Genomic DNA, 19,237 nt, shown 5'->3' with positions numbered 1-19,237 from the left:
GAACATTTACACCTCTCTCCCTTTGAACATTTACATCTCTCTCCCTTTAAGCATTTACATCTCTCTCACTTTAAAATTTACATCTCTCTCCCTTTAAACATTTACATCTCTCTCACTTTAAACATTTACACCTCTCTCACTTTAAACATTTACATCTCTCTCACTTTAAACATTTACATCTCTCTCCCTTTAAACATTTACACCTCTCTCACTTTAAACATTTACATCTCTCTCACTTTGAACATTTACATCTCTCTCCCTTTAAACATTTACATCTCTCTCACTTTGAACATTTACATCTCTCTCCCTTTAAGCATTTACATCTCTATCACTTTGAACATTTACATCTCTCTCACTTTGAACATTTACACCTCTCTCCCTTTGAACATTTACATCTCTCTCCCTTTAAGCATTTACATCTCTCTCACTTTGAACATTTACATCTCTCTACCTTTAAACATTTACATCTCTCTCACTTTGAACATTTACATCTCTCTCACTTTGAACATTTACACCTCTCTCCCTTTGAACATTTACATCTCTCTCCCTTTAAGCATTTACATCTCTCTCACTTTAAAATTTACATCTCTCTCCCTTTAAACATTTACATCTCTCTCACTTTAAACATTTACACCTCTCTCACTTTAAACATTTACATCTCTCTCACTTTAAACATTTACATCTCTCTCCCTTTAAACATTTACACCTCTCTCACTTTAAACATTTACATCTCTCTCACTTTGAACATTTACATCTCTCTCCCTTTAAACATTTACATCTCTCTCACTTTGAACATTTACATCTCTCTCCCTTTAAGCATTTACATCTCTCTCACTTTGAACATTTACATCTCTCTCACTTTGAACATTTACACCTCTCTCACTTTAAACATTTACATCTCTCTCCCTTTAAACATTTACACCTCTCTCACTTTAAACATTTACATCTCTCTCACTTTGAACATTTACATCTCTCTCCCTTTAAGCATTTACATCTCTCTCACTTTAAACATTTACATATCTCTCACTTTGAACATTTACATCTCTCTCCCTTTAAGCATTTACATCTCTCTCCCTTTAAACATTTACATCTCTCTCCCTTTAAACATTTACATCTCTCTCACTTTCAACATTTACACCTCTCTCCCTTTAAACATTTACACCTCTCACTTTAAACATTTACATCTCTCTCCCTTTAAACATTTACATCTCTCTCCCTTTAAACATTTACACCTCTCTCACTTTAAACATTTACATCTCTCTCACTTTGAACATTTACATCTCTCTCCCTTTAAGCATTTACATCTCTCTCACTTTAAACATTTACATATCTCTCACTTTGAACATTTACATCTCTCTACCTTTAAACATTTACATCTCTCTCACTTTGAACATTTACATCTCTCTCACTTTGAACATTTACACCTCTCTCCCTTTGAACATTTACATCTCTCTCCCTTTAAGCATTTACATCTCTCTCACTTTAAAATTTACATCTCTCTCCCTTTAAACATTTACATCTCTCTCACTTTAAACATTTACACCTCTCTCACTTTAAACATTTACATCTCTCTCACTTTAAACATTTACATCTCTCTCCCTTTAAACATTTACACCTCTCTCACTTTAAACATTTACATCTCTCTCACTTTGAACATTTACATCTCTCTCCCTTTAAACATTTACATCTCTCTCACTTTGAACATTTACATCTCTCTCCCTTTAAGCATTTACATCTCTCTCACTTTGAACATTTACATCTCTCTCACTTTGAACATTTACACCTCTCTCCCTTTGAACATTTACATCTCTCTCCCTTTAAGCATTTACATCTCTCTCACTTTAAACATTTACACCTCTCTCACTTTAAACATTTACATCTCTCTCACTTTAAACATTTACATCTCTCTCCCTTTAAACATTTACACCTCTCTCACTTTAAACATTTACATCTCTCTCACTTTGAACATTTACATCTCTCTCCCTTTAAGCATTTACATCTCTCTCCCTTTAAACATTTACATCTCTCTCCCTTTAAACATTTACATCTCTCTCACTTTCAACATTTACACCTCTCTCCCTTTAAACATTTACATCTCTCTCCCTTTAAGCATTTACATCTCTCTCCCTTTAAAATTTACATCTCTCTCCCTTTAAACATTTACATCTCTCTCACTTTAAACATTTACACCTCTCTCACTTTAAACATTTACATCTCTCTCACTTTAAACATTTACATCTCTCTCCCTTTAAACATTTACACCTCTCTCACTTTAAACATTTACATCTCTCTCACTTTGAACATTTACATCTCTCTCCCTTTAAGCATTTACATCTCTCTCCCTTTAAACATTTACATCTCTCTCCCTTTAAACATTTACATCTCTCTCACTTTCAACATTTACACCTCTCTCCCTTTAAACATTTACATCTCTCTCACTTTAAACATTTACATCTCTCTCCCTTTAAACATTTACACCTCTCTCACTTTAAACATTTACATCTCTCTCACTTTGAACATTTACATCTCTCTCCCTTTAAGCATTTACATCTCTCTCACTTTAAACATTTACATATCTCTCACTTTGAACATTTACATCTCTCTACCTTTAAACCTTTACATCTCTCTCACTTTGAACATTTACATCTCTCTCACTTTGAACATTTACACCTCTCTCCCTTTAAACATTTACACCTCTCTCACTTTAAACATTTACATCTCTCTCACTTTGAACATTTACATCTCTCTCCCTTTAAGCATTTACATCTCTCTCACTTTAAACATTTACATATCTCTCACTTTGAACATTTACATCTCTCTACCTTTAAACATTTACATCTCTCTCACTTTGAACATTTACACCTCTCTCCCTTTGAACATTTACATCTCTCTCCCTTTAAGCATTTACATCTCTCTCCCTTTAAAATTTACATCTCTCTCCCTTTAAACATTTACATCTCTCTCACTTTAAACATTTACACCTCTCTCACTTTAAACATTTACATCTCTCTCACTTTAAACATTTACATCTCTCTCACTTTAAACATTTACACCTCTCTCACTTTAAACATTTACATCTCTCTCACTTTGAACATTTACATCTCTCTCCCTTTAAGCATTTACATCTCTCTCCCTTTAAACATTTACATCTCTCTCCCTTTAAACATTTACATCTCTCTCACTTTCAACATTTACACCTCTCTCCCTTTAAACATTTACATCTCTCTCACTTTAAACATTTACATCTCTCTCCAATTAAACATTTACACCTCTCTCACTTTAAACATTTACATCTCTCTCACTTTGAACATTTACATCTCTCTCCCTTTAAGCATTTACATCTCTCTCACTTTAAACATTTACATATCTCTCACTTTGAACATTTACATCTCTCTACCTTTAAACATTTACATCTCTCTCACTTTGAACATTTACATCTCTCTCACTTTGAACATTTACACCTCTCTCCCTTTGAACATTTACATCTCTCTCCCTTTAAGCATTTACATCTCTCTCACTTTAAAATTTACATCTCTCTCCCTTTAAACATTTACATCTCTCTCACTTTAAACATTTACACCTCTCTCACTTTAAACATTTACATCTCTCTCACTTTAAACATTTACATCTCTCTCCCTTTAAACATTTACACCTCTCTCACTTTAAACATTTACATCTCTCTCACTTTGAACATTTACATCTCTCTCCCTTTAAACATTTACATCTCTCTCACTTTGAACATTTACATCTCTCTCCCTTTAAGCATTTACATCTCTATCACTTTGAACATTTACATCTCTCTCACTTTGAACATTTACATCTCTCTCCCTTTGAACATTTACATCTCTCTCCCTTTAAGCATTTACATCTCTCTCACTTTGAACATTTACATCTCTCTACCTTTAAACATTTACATCTCTCTCACTTTGAACATTTACATCTCTCTCACTTTGAACATTTACACCTCTCTCCCTTTGAACATTTACATCTCTCTCCCTTTAAGCATTTACATCTCTCTCACTTTAAAATTTACATCTCTCTCCCTTTAAACATTTACATCTCTCTCACTTTAAACATTTACACCTCTCTCACTTTAAACATTTACATCTCTCTCACTTTAAACATTTACATCTCTCTCCCTTTAAACATTTACACCTCTCTCACTTTAAACATTTACATCTCTCTCACTTTGAACATTTACATCTCTCTCCCTTTAAACATTTACATCTCTCTCACTTTGAACATTTACATCTCTCTCCCTTTAAGCATTTACATCTCTCTCACTTTGAACATTTACATCTCTCTCACTTTGAACATTTACACCTCTCTCACTTTAAACATTTACATCTCTCTCCCTTTAAACATTTACACCTCTCTCACTTTAAACATTTACATCTCTCTCACTTTGAACATTTACATCTCTCTCCCTTTAAGCATTTACATCTCTCTCACTTTAAACATTTACATATCTCTCACTTTGAACATTTACATCTCTCTCCCTTTAAGCATTTACATCTCTCTCCCTTTAAACATTTACATCTCTCTCCCTTTAAACATTTACATCTCTCTCACTTTCAACATTTACACCTCTCTCCCTTTAAACATTTACATCTCTCTCCCTTTAAACATTTACATCTCTCTCCCTTTAAACATTTACATCTCTCTCACTTTAAACATTTACACCTCTCTCACTTTAAACATTTACATCTCTCTCACTTTAAACATTTACATCTCTCTCCCTTTAAACATTTACACCTCTCTCACTTTAAACATTTACATCTCTCTCACTTTGAACATTTACATCTCTCTCCCTTTAAGCATTTACATCTCTCTCCCTTTAAACATTTACATCTCTCTCCCTTTAAACATTTACATCTCTCTCACTTTCAACATTTACACCTCTCTCCCTTTAAACATTTACATCTCTCTCACTTTAAACATTTACATCTCTCTCCCTTTAAACATTTACACCTCTCTCACTTTAAACATTTACATCTCTCTCACTTTGAACATTTACATCTCTCTCCCTTTAAGCATTTACATCTCTCTCACTTTAAACATTTACATATCTCTCACTTTGAACATTTACATCTCTCTACCTTTAAACCTTTACATCTCTCTCACTTTGAACATTTACATCTCTCTCACTTTGAACATTTACACCTCTCTCCCTTTAAACATTTACACCTCTCTCACTTTAAACATTTACATCTCTCTCACTTTGAACATTTACATCTCTCTCCCTTTAAGCATTTACATCTCTCTCACTTTAAACATTTACATATCTCTCACTTTGAACATTTACATCTCTCTACCTTTAAACATTTACATCTCTCTCACTTTGAACATTTACACCTCTCTCCCTTTGAACATTTACATCTCTCTCCCTTTAAGCATTTACATCTCTCTCCCTTTAAAATTTACATCTCTCTCCCTTTAAACATTTACATCTCTCTCACTTTAAACATTTACACCTCTCTCACTTTAAACATTTACATCTCTCTCACTTTAAACATTTACATCTCTCTCACTTTAAACATTTACACCTCTCTCACTTTAAACATTTACATCTCTCTCACTTTGAACATTTACACCTCTCTCACTTTAAACATTTACATCTCTCTCACTTTGAACATTTACATCTCTCTCCCTTTAAGCATTTACATCTCTCTCCCTTTAAACATTTACATCTCTCTCCCTTTAAACATTTACATCTCTCTCACTTTCAACATTTACACCTCTCTCCCTTTAAACATTTACATCTCTCTCACTTTAAACATTTACATCTCTCTCCAATTAAACATTTACACCTCTCTCACTTTAAACATTTACATCTCTCTCACTTTGAACATTTACATCTCTCTCCCTTTAAGCATTTACATCTCTCTCACTTTAAACATTTACATATCTCTCACTTTGAACATTTACATCTCTCTACCTTTAAACATTTACATCTCTCTCACTTTGAACATTTACATCTCTCTCACTTTGAACATTTACACCTCTCTCCCTTTGAACATTTACATCTCTCTCCCTTTAAGCATTTACATCTCTCTCACTTTAAAATTTACATCTCTCTCCCTTTAAACATTTACATCTCTCTCACTTTAAACATTTACACCTCTCTCACTTTAAACATTTACATCTCTCTCACTTTAAACATTTACATCTCTCTCCCTTTAAACATTTACACCTCTCTCACTTTAAACATTTACATCTCTCTCACTTTGAACATTTACATCTCTCTCCCTTTAAACATTTACATCTCTCTCACTTTGAACATTTACATCTCTCTCCCTTTAAGCATTTACATCTCTATCACTTTGAACATTTACATCTCTCTCACTTTGAACATTTACATCTCTCTCCCTTTGAACATTTACATCTCTCTCGCTTTAAGCATTTACATCTCTCTCACTTTGAACATTTACATCTCTCTACCTTTAAACATTTACATCTCTCTCACTTTGAACATTTACATCTCTCTCACTTTGAACATTTACACCTCTCTCCCTTTGAACATTTACATCTCTCTCCCTTTAAGCATTTACATCTCTCTCACTTTAAAATTTACATCTCTCTCCCTTTAAACATTTACATCTCTCTCACTTTAAACATTTACACCTCTCTCACTTTAAACATTTACATCTCTCTCACTTTAAACATTTACATCTCTCTCCCTTTAAACATTTACACCTCTCTCACTTTAAACATTTACATCTCTCTCACTTTGAACATTTACATCTCTCTCCCTTTAAACATTTACATCTCTCTCACTTTGAACATTTACATCTCTCTCCCTTTAAGCATTTACATCTCTCTCACTTTGAACATTTACATCTCTCTCACTTTGAACATTTACACCTCTCTCACTTTAAACATTTACATCTCTCTCCCTTTAAACATTTACACCTCTCTCACTTTAAACATTTACATCTCTCTCACTTTGAACATTTACATCTCTCTCCCTTTAAGCATTTACATCTCTCTCACTTTAAACATTTACATATCTCTCACTTTGAACATTTACATCTCTCTCCCTTTAAGCATTTACATCTCTCTCCCTTTAAACATTTACATCTCTCTCCCTTTAAACATTTACATCTCTCTCACTTTCAACATTTACACCTCTCTCCCTTTAAACATTTACATCTCTCTCACTTTAAACATTTACATCTCTCTCCCTTTAAACATTTACACCTCTCTCACTTTAAACATTTACATCTCTCTCACTTTAAACATTTACACCTCTCTCCCTTTAAGCATTTACATCTCTCTCACTTTAAACATTTACATATCTCTCACTTTGAACATTTACATCTCTCTACCTTTAAACATTTACATCTCTCTCACTTTGAACATTTACATCTCTCTCACTTTGAACATTTACACCTCTCTCCCTTTGAACATTTACATCTCTCTCCCTTTAAGCATTTACATCTCTCTCACTTTAAAATTTACATCTCTCTCCCTTTAAACATTTACATCTCTCTCACTTTAAACATTTACACCTCTCTCACTTTAAACATTTACATCTCTCTCACTTTAAACATTTACATCTCTCTCCCTTTAAACATTTACACCTCTCTCACTTTAAACATTTACATCTCTCTCACTTTGAACATTTACATCTCTCTCCCTTTAAACATTTACATCTCTCTCACTTTGAACATTTACATCTCTCTCCCTTTAAGCATTTACATCTCTCTCACTTTGAACATTTACATCTCTCTCACTTTGAACATTTACACCTTTCTCCCTTTGAACATTTACATCTCTCTCCCTTTAAGCATTTACATCTCTCTCACTTTAAAATTTACATCTCTCTCCCTTTAAACATTTACATCTCTCTCACTTTAAACATTTACACCTCTCTCACTTTAAACATTTACATCTCTCTCACTTTAAACATTTACATCTCTCTCCCTTTAAACATTTACACCTCTCTCACTTTAAACATTTACATCTCTCTCACTTTGAACATTTACATCTCTCTCCCTTTAAGCATTTACATCTCTCTCCCTTTAAACATTTACATCTCTCTCACTTTAAACATTTACATCTCTCTCACTTTCAACATTTACACCTCTCTCCCTTTAAACATTTACATCTCTCTCACTTTAAACATTTACATCTCTCTCCCTTTAAACATTTACACCTCTCTCACTTTAAACATTTACATCTCTCTCACTTTGAACATTTACATCTCTCTCCCTTTAAGCATTTACATCTCTCTCACTTTAAACATTTACATATCTCTCACTTTGAACATTTACATCTCTCTACCTTTAAACATTTACATCTCTCTCACTTTGAACATTTACACCTCTCTCCCTTTGAACATTTACATCTCTCTCCCTTTAAGCATTTACATCTCTCTCCCTTTAAAATTTACATCTCTCTCCCTTTAAACATTTACATCTCTCTCACTTTAAACATTTACACTTCTCTCACTTTAAACATTTACATCTCTCTCACTTTAAACATTTACATCTCTCTCCCTTTAAACATTTACACCTCTCTCACTTTAAACATTTACATCTCTCTCACTTTGAACATTTACATCTCTCTCCCTTTAAGCATTTACATCTCTCTCCCTTTAAACATTTACATCTCTCTCCCTTTTAACATTTACATCTCTCTCACTTTCAACATTTACACCTCTCTCCCTTTAAACATTTACATCTCTCTCACTTTAAACATTTACATCTCTCTCCCTTTAAACATTTACACCTCTCTCACTTTAAACATTTACATCTCTCTCACTTTGAACATTTACATCTCTCTCCCTTTAAGCATTTACATCTCTCTCACTTTAAACATTTACATATCTCTCACTTTGAACATTTACATCTCTCTACCTTTAAACATTTACATCTCTCTCACTTTGAACATTTACATCTCTCTCACTTTGAACATTTACACCTCTCTCCCTTTGAACATTTACATCTCTCTCCCTTTAAGCATTTACATCTCTCTCACTTTAAAATTTACATCTCTCTCCCTTTAAACATTTACATCTCTCTCACTTTAAACATTTACACCTCTCTCACTTTAAACATTTACATCTCTCTCACTTTAAACATTTACATCTCTCTCCCTTTAAACATTTACACCTCTCTCACTTTAAACATTTACATCTCTCTCCCTTTAAACATTTACATCTCTCTCACTTTAAACATTTACACCTCTCTCACTTTAAACATTTACATCTCTCTCACTTTAAACATTTACATCTCTCTCCCTTTAAACATTTACACCTCTCTCACTTTAAACATTTACATCTCTCTCACTTTGAACATTTACATCTCTCTCCCTTTAAGCATTTACATCTCTCTCACTTTGAACATTTACATCTCTCTCCCTTTAAGCATTTACATCTCTCTCACTTTGAACATTTACATCTCTCTCCCTTTAAACATTTACACCTCTCTCCCTTTAAACATTTACATCTCTCTCACTTTGAACATTTACATCTCTCTCCCTTTAAGCATTTACATCTCTCTCCCTTTAAACATTTACATCTCTCTCACTTTGAACATTTACATCTCTCTCACTTTGAACATTTACATCTCTCTCACTTTGAACATTTACATCTCTCTCCCTTTAAGCATTTACATCTCTCTCACTTTAAACATTTGCATCTCTCTCCCTTTAAACATTTACATCTCTCTCACTTTAAACATTTACACCTCTCTCACTTTAAACATTTACATCTCTCTCCCTTTAAACATTTACATCTCTCTCACTTTGAACATTTACATCTCTCTCCCTTTAAGCATTTACATCTCTCTCACTTTAAACATTTACATCTCTCTCACTTTGAACATTTACATCTCTCTCACTTTGAACATTTACATCTCTCTCACTTTGAACATTTACATCTCTCTCACTTTGAACATTTACATCTCTCTCACTTTGAACATTTACACCTCTCTCCCTTTGAACATTTACATCTCTCTCCCTTTAAGCATTTACATCTCTCTCCCTTTAAACATTTACATCTCTCTCCCTTTAAACATTTACATCTCTCTCCCTTTAAGCATTTACATCTCTCTCCCTTTAAACATTTACATCTCTCTCACTTTCAACATTTACACCTCTCTCCCTTTGAACATTTACATCTCTCTCCCTTTAAACATTTACACCTCTCTCCCTTTAAGCATTTACATCTCTCTCCCTTTAAGCATTTACATCTCACTCCCTTTAAACATTTACATCTCTCTACATTTAAACATTTACATCTCTCTCCCTTTAAGCATTTACATCTCTCTCCCTTTAAACATTTACATCTCCCTCACTTTGAACATTTACATCTCTCTCCCTTTAAGCATTTACATCTCTCTCCCTTTAAACATTTACATCTCTCTCACTTTAAACATTTACATCTCTCTCCCTTTAAGCATTTACATCTCTCTCCCTTTGAACATTTACATCTCTCTCACTTTGAACATTTACATCTCTCTCACTTTAAACATTTACACCTCTCTCCCTTTAAGCATTTACACCTCTCTCCCTTTAAGCATTTACATCTCTCTCACTTTGAACATTTACATCTCTCTCACTTTAAGCATTTACATCTCTCTCCCTTTGAACATTTACATCTCTCTCCCTTTGAACATTTACATCTCTCTCCCTTTGAACATTTACATCTCTCTCACTTTAAACATTTACATCTCTCTCCCTTTGAACATTTACATCTCTCTCCCTTTAAACATTTACATCTCTCTCCCTTTGAACATTTACACCTCTCTCCCTTTAAACATTTACACCTCTCTCCCTTTAAACATTTACATCTCTCTCCCTTTAAGCATTTACATCTCTCTCCCTTTAAACATTTACATCTCTCTCCCTTTGAACATTTACACCTCTCTCCCTTTAAACATTTACACTTCTCTCTCTTTAAGCATTTACATCTCTCTCACTTTGAACATTTACATCTCTCTCACTTTAAACATTTACATCTCTCTCCCTTTAAACATTTACATCTCTCTCACTTTAAACATTTACATCTCTCTCACTTTAAGCATTTACATCTCTCTCCCTTTAAGCATTTACATCTCTCTCCCTTTAAACATTTACATCTCTCTCCCTTTAAACATTTACATCTCTCTCCCTTTAAACATTTACATCTCTCTCCCTTTGAACATTTACACCTCTCTCACTTTGAACATTTACATCTCTCTCCCTTTAAACATTTACACCTCTTTCCCTTTAAACATTTACACCTCTCTCACTTTGAATAAAAAATCCTTTTAAAAAAAAACAAATCTTATCTATCTCTGCAGTTAAAACTATATCACTCAAGAGTACAGAAGTTATTTCCCTTTTACAATATCCCAATTATTTGATATTTTGGATATTTGGCACATAAGGACAATTAAGGCAATGTCATGCCCCTAATCTCTCAAGGATTAGTTACCCAATATAGGTCAAGTGCTAAGAGTTACAGAGTATAACAGAGGTATTAAACACACAATTCAAAGTAAATATCTATAAGCACTTTGCACCAATATCAATAACAAACAAAATAATGAATTACATATAATGAATTGGCTAATTAGTTAATTTTTAATTAATTAATGTTATGTTAGGTACAATAAATAATGGTTAAAAGTTTCAACTTGATACAAGAATGGGCGTGGGAGAAATAGTGTGTATAATTATTTAAGGGTCAGAACCTGACATATTTAACTATTATATCAATAGTAAGTAAGTAAGTTCCCCTTTCAGACCTTGCGATCCATAGGGCAGATGATGTAAATGTCATATTAATACTGAAGGATAAATATCCTTGTTGGTATCAAACAAAACAATTATTTGCCAGTAATTAATTGATTATTTGGTTAATTTAATTATATTGATTCATGTATTGTTTATGCCAATGAGTAATTGAGCAAAGTTGTAACTTGGTCAGAGAATAGACAGAAATAATGTGTTCAAACTTTTTACCAGAGAGGCACAAAGGAGTTGATGTAAGCTTTGTAAAAAGTGAAAAGATATTCAGAATTAAACTGAGAAATTCAAGCACCTGTTCTGATTTATCTTCTACAATTGTTACTGTCTTTGCTTCTGTTGTAAGTTCAGTCTTAGTTTCTGTCTTTGCTTCTGTTGTAACGTCAGTCTTAGTGACTTTAACTGGAACAGTTTCAATAAGATCTGTTGATTTTCTTTTAAGCCCAGACAGTAACTGGGTCTGTTTCATGTGAGTTTGTTTAGCCTTTGAAAGAATAGCTTTGGCTCTGAAAAATAAACACATATTGATAAATCATTACATAATGATTTTATTACCCAAAATATACATATAAATAGATCCTTATATTATGATTTAATGAAGAAAAAAAAATCAGTATAATGCAAACATCTTAAAAGTTTTTATATGAAATAATATTTAAACAACTAAAAAAATGCTTTTAAGAATTGGTATTGTTCTTTCTGCTTAATGTCTGACCAAATCCTTTTTTACCCCTCACATGTCTAATACATCCTAGAGAAAGAGACTGATTCAGGGACATTCATTTTTGTAAAATAGTTAAATAGAAAAAAAAATAACATTACCCCTAAGGTGACCATCTCTTAGCCAAACTAAAAATACAGTAACAAACAAATATAGACATCTTTTTTGTTGGTCAGATCAAGCTAAAATTGTTTTTCAAGTTTCAGATTTAAAAAAAAACAACTCAATATTTCTATAATTCAATAATTATGTGGGGAAAAAATCATTAATGATTAGCAACTGAGTTTGAAGGTACTTATAATGTCACTAAGTACAACATAAAAACAAGTTTGAAAAGTGTAGGAGGTTTGTAAAACTATTTCCCAATACTTTAGATACATACTTTTGTACTTGAGCTGGAACAGTTTTTGTTATGCTCTGTGGACCCTGAAAGATAAGATGTTATGACAGAGACATATCACAGCAAGCTTGATTTCATGACATTTGTTAATGTTTCTAATGTGCTGCCATTCATACATTGATAAAATAGATAGTTTTTATGAATGACTAATTGATAATAAAAACAGTGTTTGAATATTTAGAATAATAAATAGCAACAATAATTGGAGAACTCACCTGTTGTCTAGTTTGCTGAGTCTGAAATCTTGGGTTGATATAAATTTTATGCTTTTTCATGACTTGAAAATTACTTGGCATAAGTTTCTGATAATTTGTTGGACCATACTGAGACATATTCTGTTGACCTTGCAAGGGAGAAGGCTGACCAAAATTTTGCGGTTGCACTTTTTGCTCATTACGCATTTGTCCTAATCGCTGATGGGGTGACTGCCTAGGTGGAGCATTTGGCACTGGTGAAAAAGGTTGTACCAAAGAAGGTATTGGTTGACCAGGTTGGGGAGTCATCCTTTCTTTAATAGATTTCATCAGTGGCTGAGGACCAGCAGTGGGTCTCATGCCCTGCCCTATTTGCATTCTATACGGAGGAAATGCAGCATTAGACATATTTGGTGACATTCCCCTTGTTATATTCGGCTGAGGCATTTTCTGTTCTGGTCTCAAAAACTCACTTCTTTGTAATGGTGCTCCTGCAAATCTACCAGGTCGGAGAGGCTGAAATGGAAATCTTTGTTGTGTCCCAAGGGCAAGATTAAAAGGAGCTCCAGGTCCTGGGAATGGTCCACCAGGTGAGAATGCAGCTCTTGGATTTTGGTTTCTAATAGGAAAAAGGTTCATTTCATTTATCATTCTGTTTAAAAATTGACCTCTTTGGTTCATCATCCCAGGAAATGTAACACTTAATGAGTTTTGCATAGGGCCACCCATCCTAGGTCGCTGTGCAAAGAGAGCCCTAGGAAATGCATTCAACCTTGGTGGAGGTAAGAGAGGCTGAGGGCCCGTTTTAGGTCTAGATCCTAATCTGCTGTGAACACTAGGACGACCTTGATTCTTTGTTTTGTTACCTCTGCTTTTATCTGTCATGAACTGTTCTATTTGGGCTGCCTGTTCATCATTGATTTCTAGAAGCAAAGAAAAGTTAAAGACAAAGTTTATACTGTCAATCCTGGCTACAACCAACATCTTTAAATCTACTTGAGTTTTATCATATAGATCCATATTTTAAAGCAATGACATTGGAAACTATACATGTCACACTTTCATTCTAAAGCATCTATACTATAAGAATATATATTTTTTCAAAATATTCTCAAACTATCTAGAACAAAGCTTCTACAAGGCAGCTCGTGCAAACCAATCACTTGAAGCAAAAGCTTAATTTTATTAAAGATTGTAACAAATGAGATCTAACCAAATGGATTTCCCTTTGTTCAGCTCACCTAATGTATCAGGGATTGCTTCTCTGGCTGAAGCAGATGCAAGAGAGATTACTCCTGTTCTCTCACTAGTAAACTTGCCACGATTATGTCTTGAGTCATCATCATCACTATCACTTTCACTACCAAACTGTTCACTGCTTGGCTAGGTTCAACAGAGAATCAAGAAAATGTTATTTCATCATCAACTTTAACTTTGACTACAGTTAACTACAATAGTTCTTTGGAATCTCTCTTTAGACTTGACCATCAAATACAAATTATTTTTAAAAAGACAAACCTCTGGGCCATTATCACCAGCTGTGTTTTCTTGAGTACGTAGATCAGTTGTCTCATATTCGAGATGAACCTAACAGGCAAAAACAAACAAAAAATGAAAAAAAAATTATAGTAGGCAAAAGTATTCAACCACAACTAACCACTCAGCAACCTTTCAGAGTGAATCAAGTTATTTGTTCTCATTATAGAACACCTAGTCAAACAGAAAAAAAGAATAAGGTGTTATGGCAGTGGTTCACTTTCTGTGCTACCTTACAGTACATAAGTACCGCTACATAGATGTATTAATCACTTTTAATATTCAGGTATGCATGTCATTCATGAAGATCTTGATTTAGTGGCATCTCTAGATCTAGGTTTATTCTATGTTTCAGGGTGTTAGGCTTGGGGGCTGCGATGTATTACTTGATTTTGAGTTCACCCTTGAAGCAGTAACTGAGCCAGGCCTTGGGCAGGTAATGCAGGCCTTGTGGTTAGTGTAGATCCTTGCAATCCTTGATGTAGTGCTGAAGTGCTGGGCAGTGTAGCCAAAATTAAGTGTGTGTGCATAAGGGGTGTTATTTTGCATAATTACTGATGTAACTAATGTATCAAATTATTATTCACAATTGAAACTATTTTGTAAATTTAAGTTCATTACTTTATTGTTAATGATCGGTGATCATTCAATTATAGTTTTTTAACATATACTTCATGTTTGATGTCATTATATAATTAAGATATTAGCCTGACAAGGTTAAGTATATCACCACCAAGTTAAACATGTAAAACCCACCTTGACATCCCCCACACTCATTATTCACAAAAATTAAAGATTTAACTCATTGAGTGCTGTGTTTTTTTTTTTTTTTTAAATGCTACTTTTTTTGAAAAAAAAAAGAAAATGTTCCAAACATGCCTAAATCAAAAATTTATTATTCAAGTACCAATGAAGCTTTAGTAACATATATGGTATCAAAGTAAAGGTGATTTGATTTTGATTTTTGATTTGAGGCACATCGGCACAATTTAGGCCATGTCGTGCCTGCAGTCCCTTAAGGATCCCTCTCTCTCTAAACAACAAGGGCCAGATTCTATACAGTCATATCATTAAAATCAAGGTCTATTCACAGTTAAAATATTAAAGGTAGTAAAAATTTAAATATTTGGTAAAAATCTAATGTAAATAGTGCATGTTCACAAATTCATAAATCAGATCTTCGTAGATAGCCCCACTTCCCGGATATAGCCCAGTACCTTCCCAGGGTCGACATTATCAAATAGTGTATTTAAATTAGTGACTAAAATATTTCGCCCTGACATCCTGGTATCTGGGGCAATCAACGAGGATATGTTCCATGGTGAGGCGAGAGTCACAGTACTCACAAAGTGGGGGCTCCTCTCTCTTCAGTACAAAAGAGTGCGTGATGTAGGTGTGGCCAATCCTAAGTCTGGACATGGTCGTGCTACCACGCCTTGTCAGACCCTTAGATGTGGGCCGCCACCTGACATCCGCCACAATCTGCCTGAGTTTACTGTGAGTCTCAGCCTCCCATCGGTTCTGCCACTCTCGATAGGTGGCAGAGGCAATACTTTGTCTCAGGTCCGAGTAGGGAATTTGGGTTCCTGACACCGCATGATTTAGGGCTCTCTTTGCTTCTCTGTCTGCGGCTTCGTTTCCCTCAATGCCAACATGGGAGGGGACCCAGATGAAGGTGACATCCCTACGGTCGGCTGTTATTTGGTCCAACAGCTTCAGGCTCTTATGTACCAATGGGATGTCAGTCTTCATCTGCCCCAAAGCTTGCAATGCAGATTTGGAGTCGGAGCAGATTATAAATTTCCTCCTTTCTGATGCTTTTACGGCCATAAGTGCAAGCAATATTGCGTGCAATTCGGCCGTAAAGATGGAGCACCCATCGGGGAGTCTATGGGAGATTGTTTTGTTCCGAAAGGAGCAGGCACACGTGACCTTTCCCTCCATTTTGGATCCGTCTGTGTAGATGGTGCCACAATCTCCGTAGCTCTCCTGCAGTTCCCTAAAGTGGACTTGTAGTATGCTTGGGTCTGTATTTTCTTTTTTGAAATTGAGGAGGGATAAATTTAATATGGGTTTATTCATTAGCCAAGGAGGGTTCTGAGGGGTTTCTATTTTAGAGATTTGGTCAATGGGTGGGGTTAAATTTTGGATGGGTTCTCTCATTCGAAGGCCCAACGGCTGTATGACGTTAGGCCTTCGATTGTATAATTCTACCTCTGTGGGGTTAAATATGGAGTCAAAAGCAGGGTTCGTGGGGTTGGATTTTAGCTTGACTATATACTGCATTGCAAGCTTTTTCATTCTTATATCCATGGGGAGTTCTCCAGCCTCCACATGGAGACTTGGGATAGGTGATGTACGAAACGCGCCGAGACAGAGACGCAGGGCAGCATTTTGTATTGGTTCCAGTATTTTTAGGTACAACTTCCTTGCTGCTCCATATATTATGGATCCGTAGTCTAGCTTGGATCGAATTAGACTCCGATAGAGCAGCAGCAAGGTATCTCTGTCAGCTCCCCAGTCCGTATGGCTGAGTACTCTTAGTATGTTTAATGACTTTTGGCATTTCTTCTTAAGTTCCTTAATGTGGGGGAGAAAATTAAATTTGGAATCTAAGGTGAGGCCTAAAAATTTTGTAGTTTTCACGACAGGGATCTTCTTTTTGTGTATAAATAGTTCAGGGTCTGGGTGGAGTCCCCTTAGATTACAAAAATGCATACTAACTGTTTTGGAGTCTGAGAATTTGAAACCATTATAGTTTGCCCAACCCTGAATTTTGTTTAAACATAACTGTAATTTTCTTTCTAAGGTGTTCATGTTTTTCCCATAAGTAAGAATGACAAAGTCATCAACATACAAAGAGCACTCTATGCCAGGGGACAGCGCATTTATGATGCTATTTATTTTAATGTTGAACAGAGTGACTGACAGGATGCTGCCCTGGGGTACACCCATTTCCTGGTCATGAGTGTCAGAAGCGGAGTCGCCCACTCGAACCTGAAATTTTCGATCTTTCAGGAATTCCTCCACAAAACGGGGGAGGTGTCCCTTAAGCCCCATAAGCGCCAGGTCACGTAGAATGCCATGTTTCCAGGTTGTGTCATAGGCCTTTTCTATATCGAAGAATACAGCTACTAGATGTTCTCTTCTGAGTAATGCATTTCTAATATAAGCTTCCAGCCTTACCAGGTGGTCAGTTGTTGTCCGCCCCTGCCGGAATCCGCACTGGTAGTTTGAGATCACTTTATTCCTTTCCAGGTACCAGACCAGCCTACTGTTAATCCTTCTTTCCATGGTTTTGCAGATGCAGCTTGTTAGTGCTATTGGTCGATAGTTGGCTGGGTCAGAGCCGTCTCTTCCCGGTTTAGGTATCGGTATAACTGTGGCTTTCCTCCAGCTGTTTGGGAAAGCGCCTGTTTGCCACACACAGTTATAGACCCCTAGCAGGACTGCCAATGAGGGTTCGGGAAGGTGCTTGAGGAACTGGTAATGGATTTCGTCTTCTCCAGGCGCTGTGTCATGTGACTTGTCCAGCGATTCCCTCAGTTCCTCAAGCGAGAACGGTTTGTTGTAGTCTTCATTGTTCTCTGACCTGAAATCAATGGGGTGTCTTTCCTCCCTGGTTTTGACTTTTTGGAAGTGTGCAGTGGATGATTTTTCTGCTATTGAGGATGCAAGGCAGTCAGCTATTTCTCTGGGGGACGTGACAGTTCGTCCTTGGTTTTTCAAATGCCCTATTGCATTTGATTCTTTCCCTTTGATTCGCCTTACTGCCTTCCAAACCGCTCTAGCAGAAGTTTTGGCATCCAGACTGCCGACAAAACTTCTCCAGGAATTCCTTTTGGCTGACCGTATGGTTTGTCTAGCCTTTGCTCTAGCTATCCTGAATAGCTTTAGGTTTTCCTGGGAAGGATTCTTTATAAATGCAGCCAGTCGTTTTTTCCTATCGCCAATAGCACTTTTGCAAGCTGTATCAAACCATGGTTTGCTAGGCCGTTTTGGATTTGCAGAGGTTAGGGGTACAACTTTCCTGGCTATACTTAGTAGCTTGCTAGCAAAGGTATCAGCTGGGTTCTGTTCATCGAGGATATTTTCTGTGATATCCTCGGAGCATCTTTTTTGGAATTGTTCCCAATCGGCCTTATTCAGTTTCCACCGCTGAGGTCATCCTAATGAAGGGAGATTGTTAGTAATGATGATTGGGAAGTGATCACTTCCCCGTAGATCATTGCTAACTGACTATTTAAAGTCGTCCAGAAGTCCGGGGACGCATACGGTGAGGTCAATGCATGTGAGTGATCCAGTTCCTGGGTGCAAGTAGGTCGGTGATGCATCATTAAGTATGCATAAGTCATGTTGGAGGAAGATATCCTCCAGCATACGACCTCTTGTGTCGGTATTGTTGGATCCCCGCATTGAAATCCCCAAGGATTAAATAAGGCCGGGGGAGTTGTTTCAATAGGTCCTCCATGTCTGTTCGGTTTAATGGGGCGCCTGGTGGTAGATACAGGCTGCAGCAAGTGATAACCTTGTGAAGGGTTATCCTAGCTGCTACGGCCTGTAGTGTGGTCTGTAGTTCTACCCTCTCATGGGGGATGCTATCCTTCACAAGGATACAGACTCCACCTGATGCTCTCTCTGCATCCTCAA

The 19,237-nt window shown here is 35.7% G+C and overlaps 1 protein-coding gene across 2 annotated transcripts in view; it reads right to left on the bottom strand.

Moving 5' to 3' along the window:
• LOC106052353 (RNA-binding protein 33-like) overlaps positions 1-19,237 on the bottom strand; it is a 65,624-nt gene that overhangs the window by 17,839 nt on the left and 28,548 nt on the right. For both annotated transcript variants that reach the window (XM_056039269.1, XM_056039276.1), the window contains exons 7-11: positions 14,570-14,638; positions 14,293-14,434; positions 13,073-13,974; positions 12,840-12,883; positions 12,032-12,242 (exon numbers count right to left, since the gene is read on the bottom strand). In XM_056039269.1, the coding sequence (XP_055895244.1) occupies positions 12,032-12,242; positions 12,840-12,883; positions 13,073-13,974; positions 14,293-14,434; positions 14,570-14,638 (1,368 nt within the window). The remainder of the gene's footprint in view (positions 1-12,031; positions 12,243-12,839; positions 12,884-13,072; positions 13,975-14,292; positions 14,435-14,569; positions 14,639-19,237) is intronic.

Source organism: Biomphalaria glabrata, chromosome 1 (genome assembly GCF_947242115.1).
Source record: "Biomphalaria glabrata chromosome 1, xgBioGlab47.1, whole genome shotgun sequence".
Lineage (NCBI taxonomy): Eukaryota > Metazoa > Mollusca > Gastropoda > Planorbidae > Biomphalaria > Biomphalaria glabrata.
The sequence above is the reverse complement of the archived record's forward strand: the minus strand, read 5'-3'. Positions and strand labels throughout refer to the sequence as shown.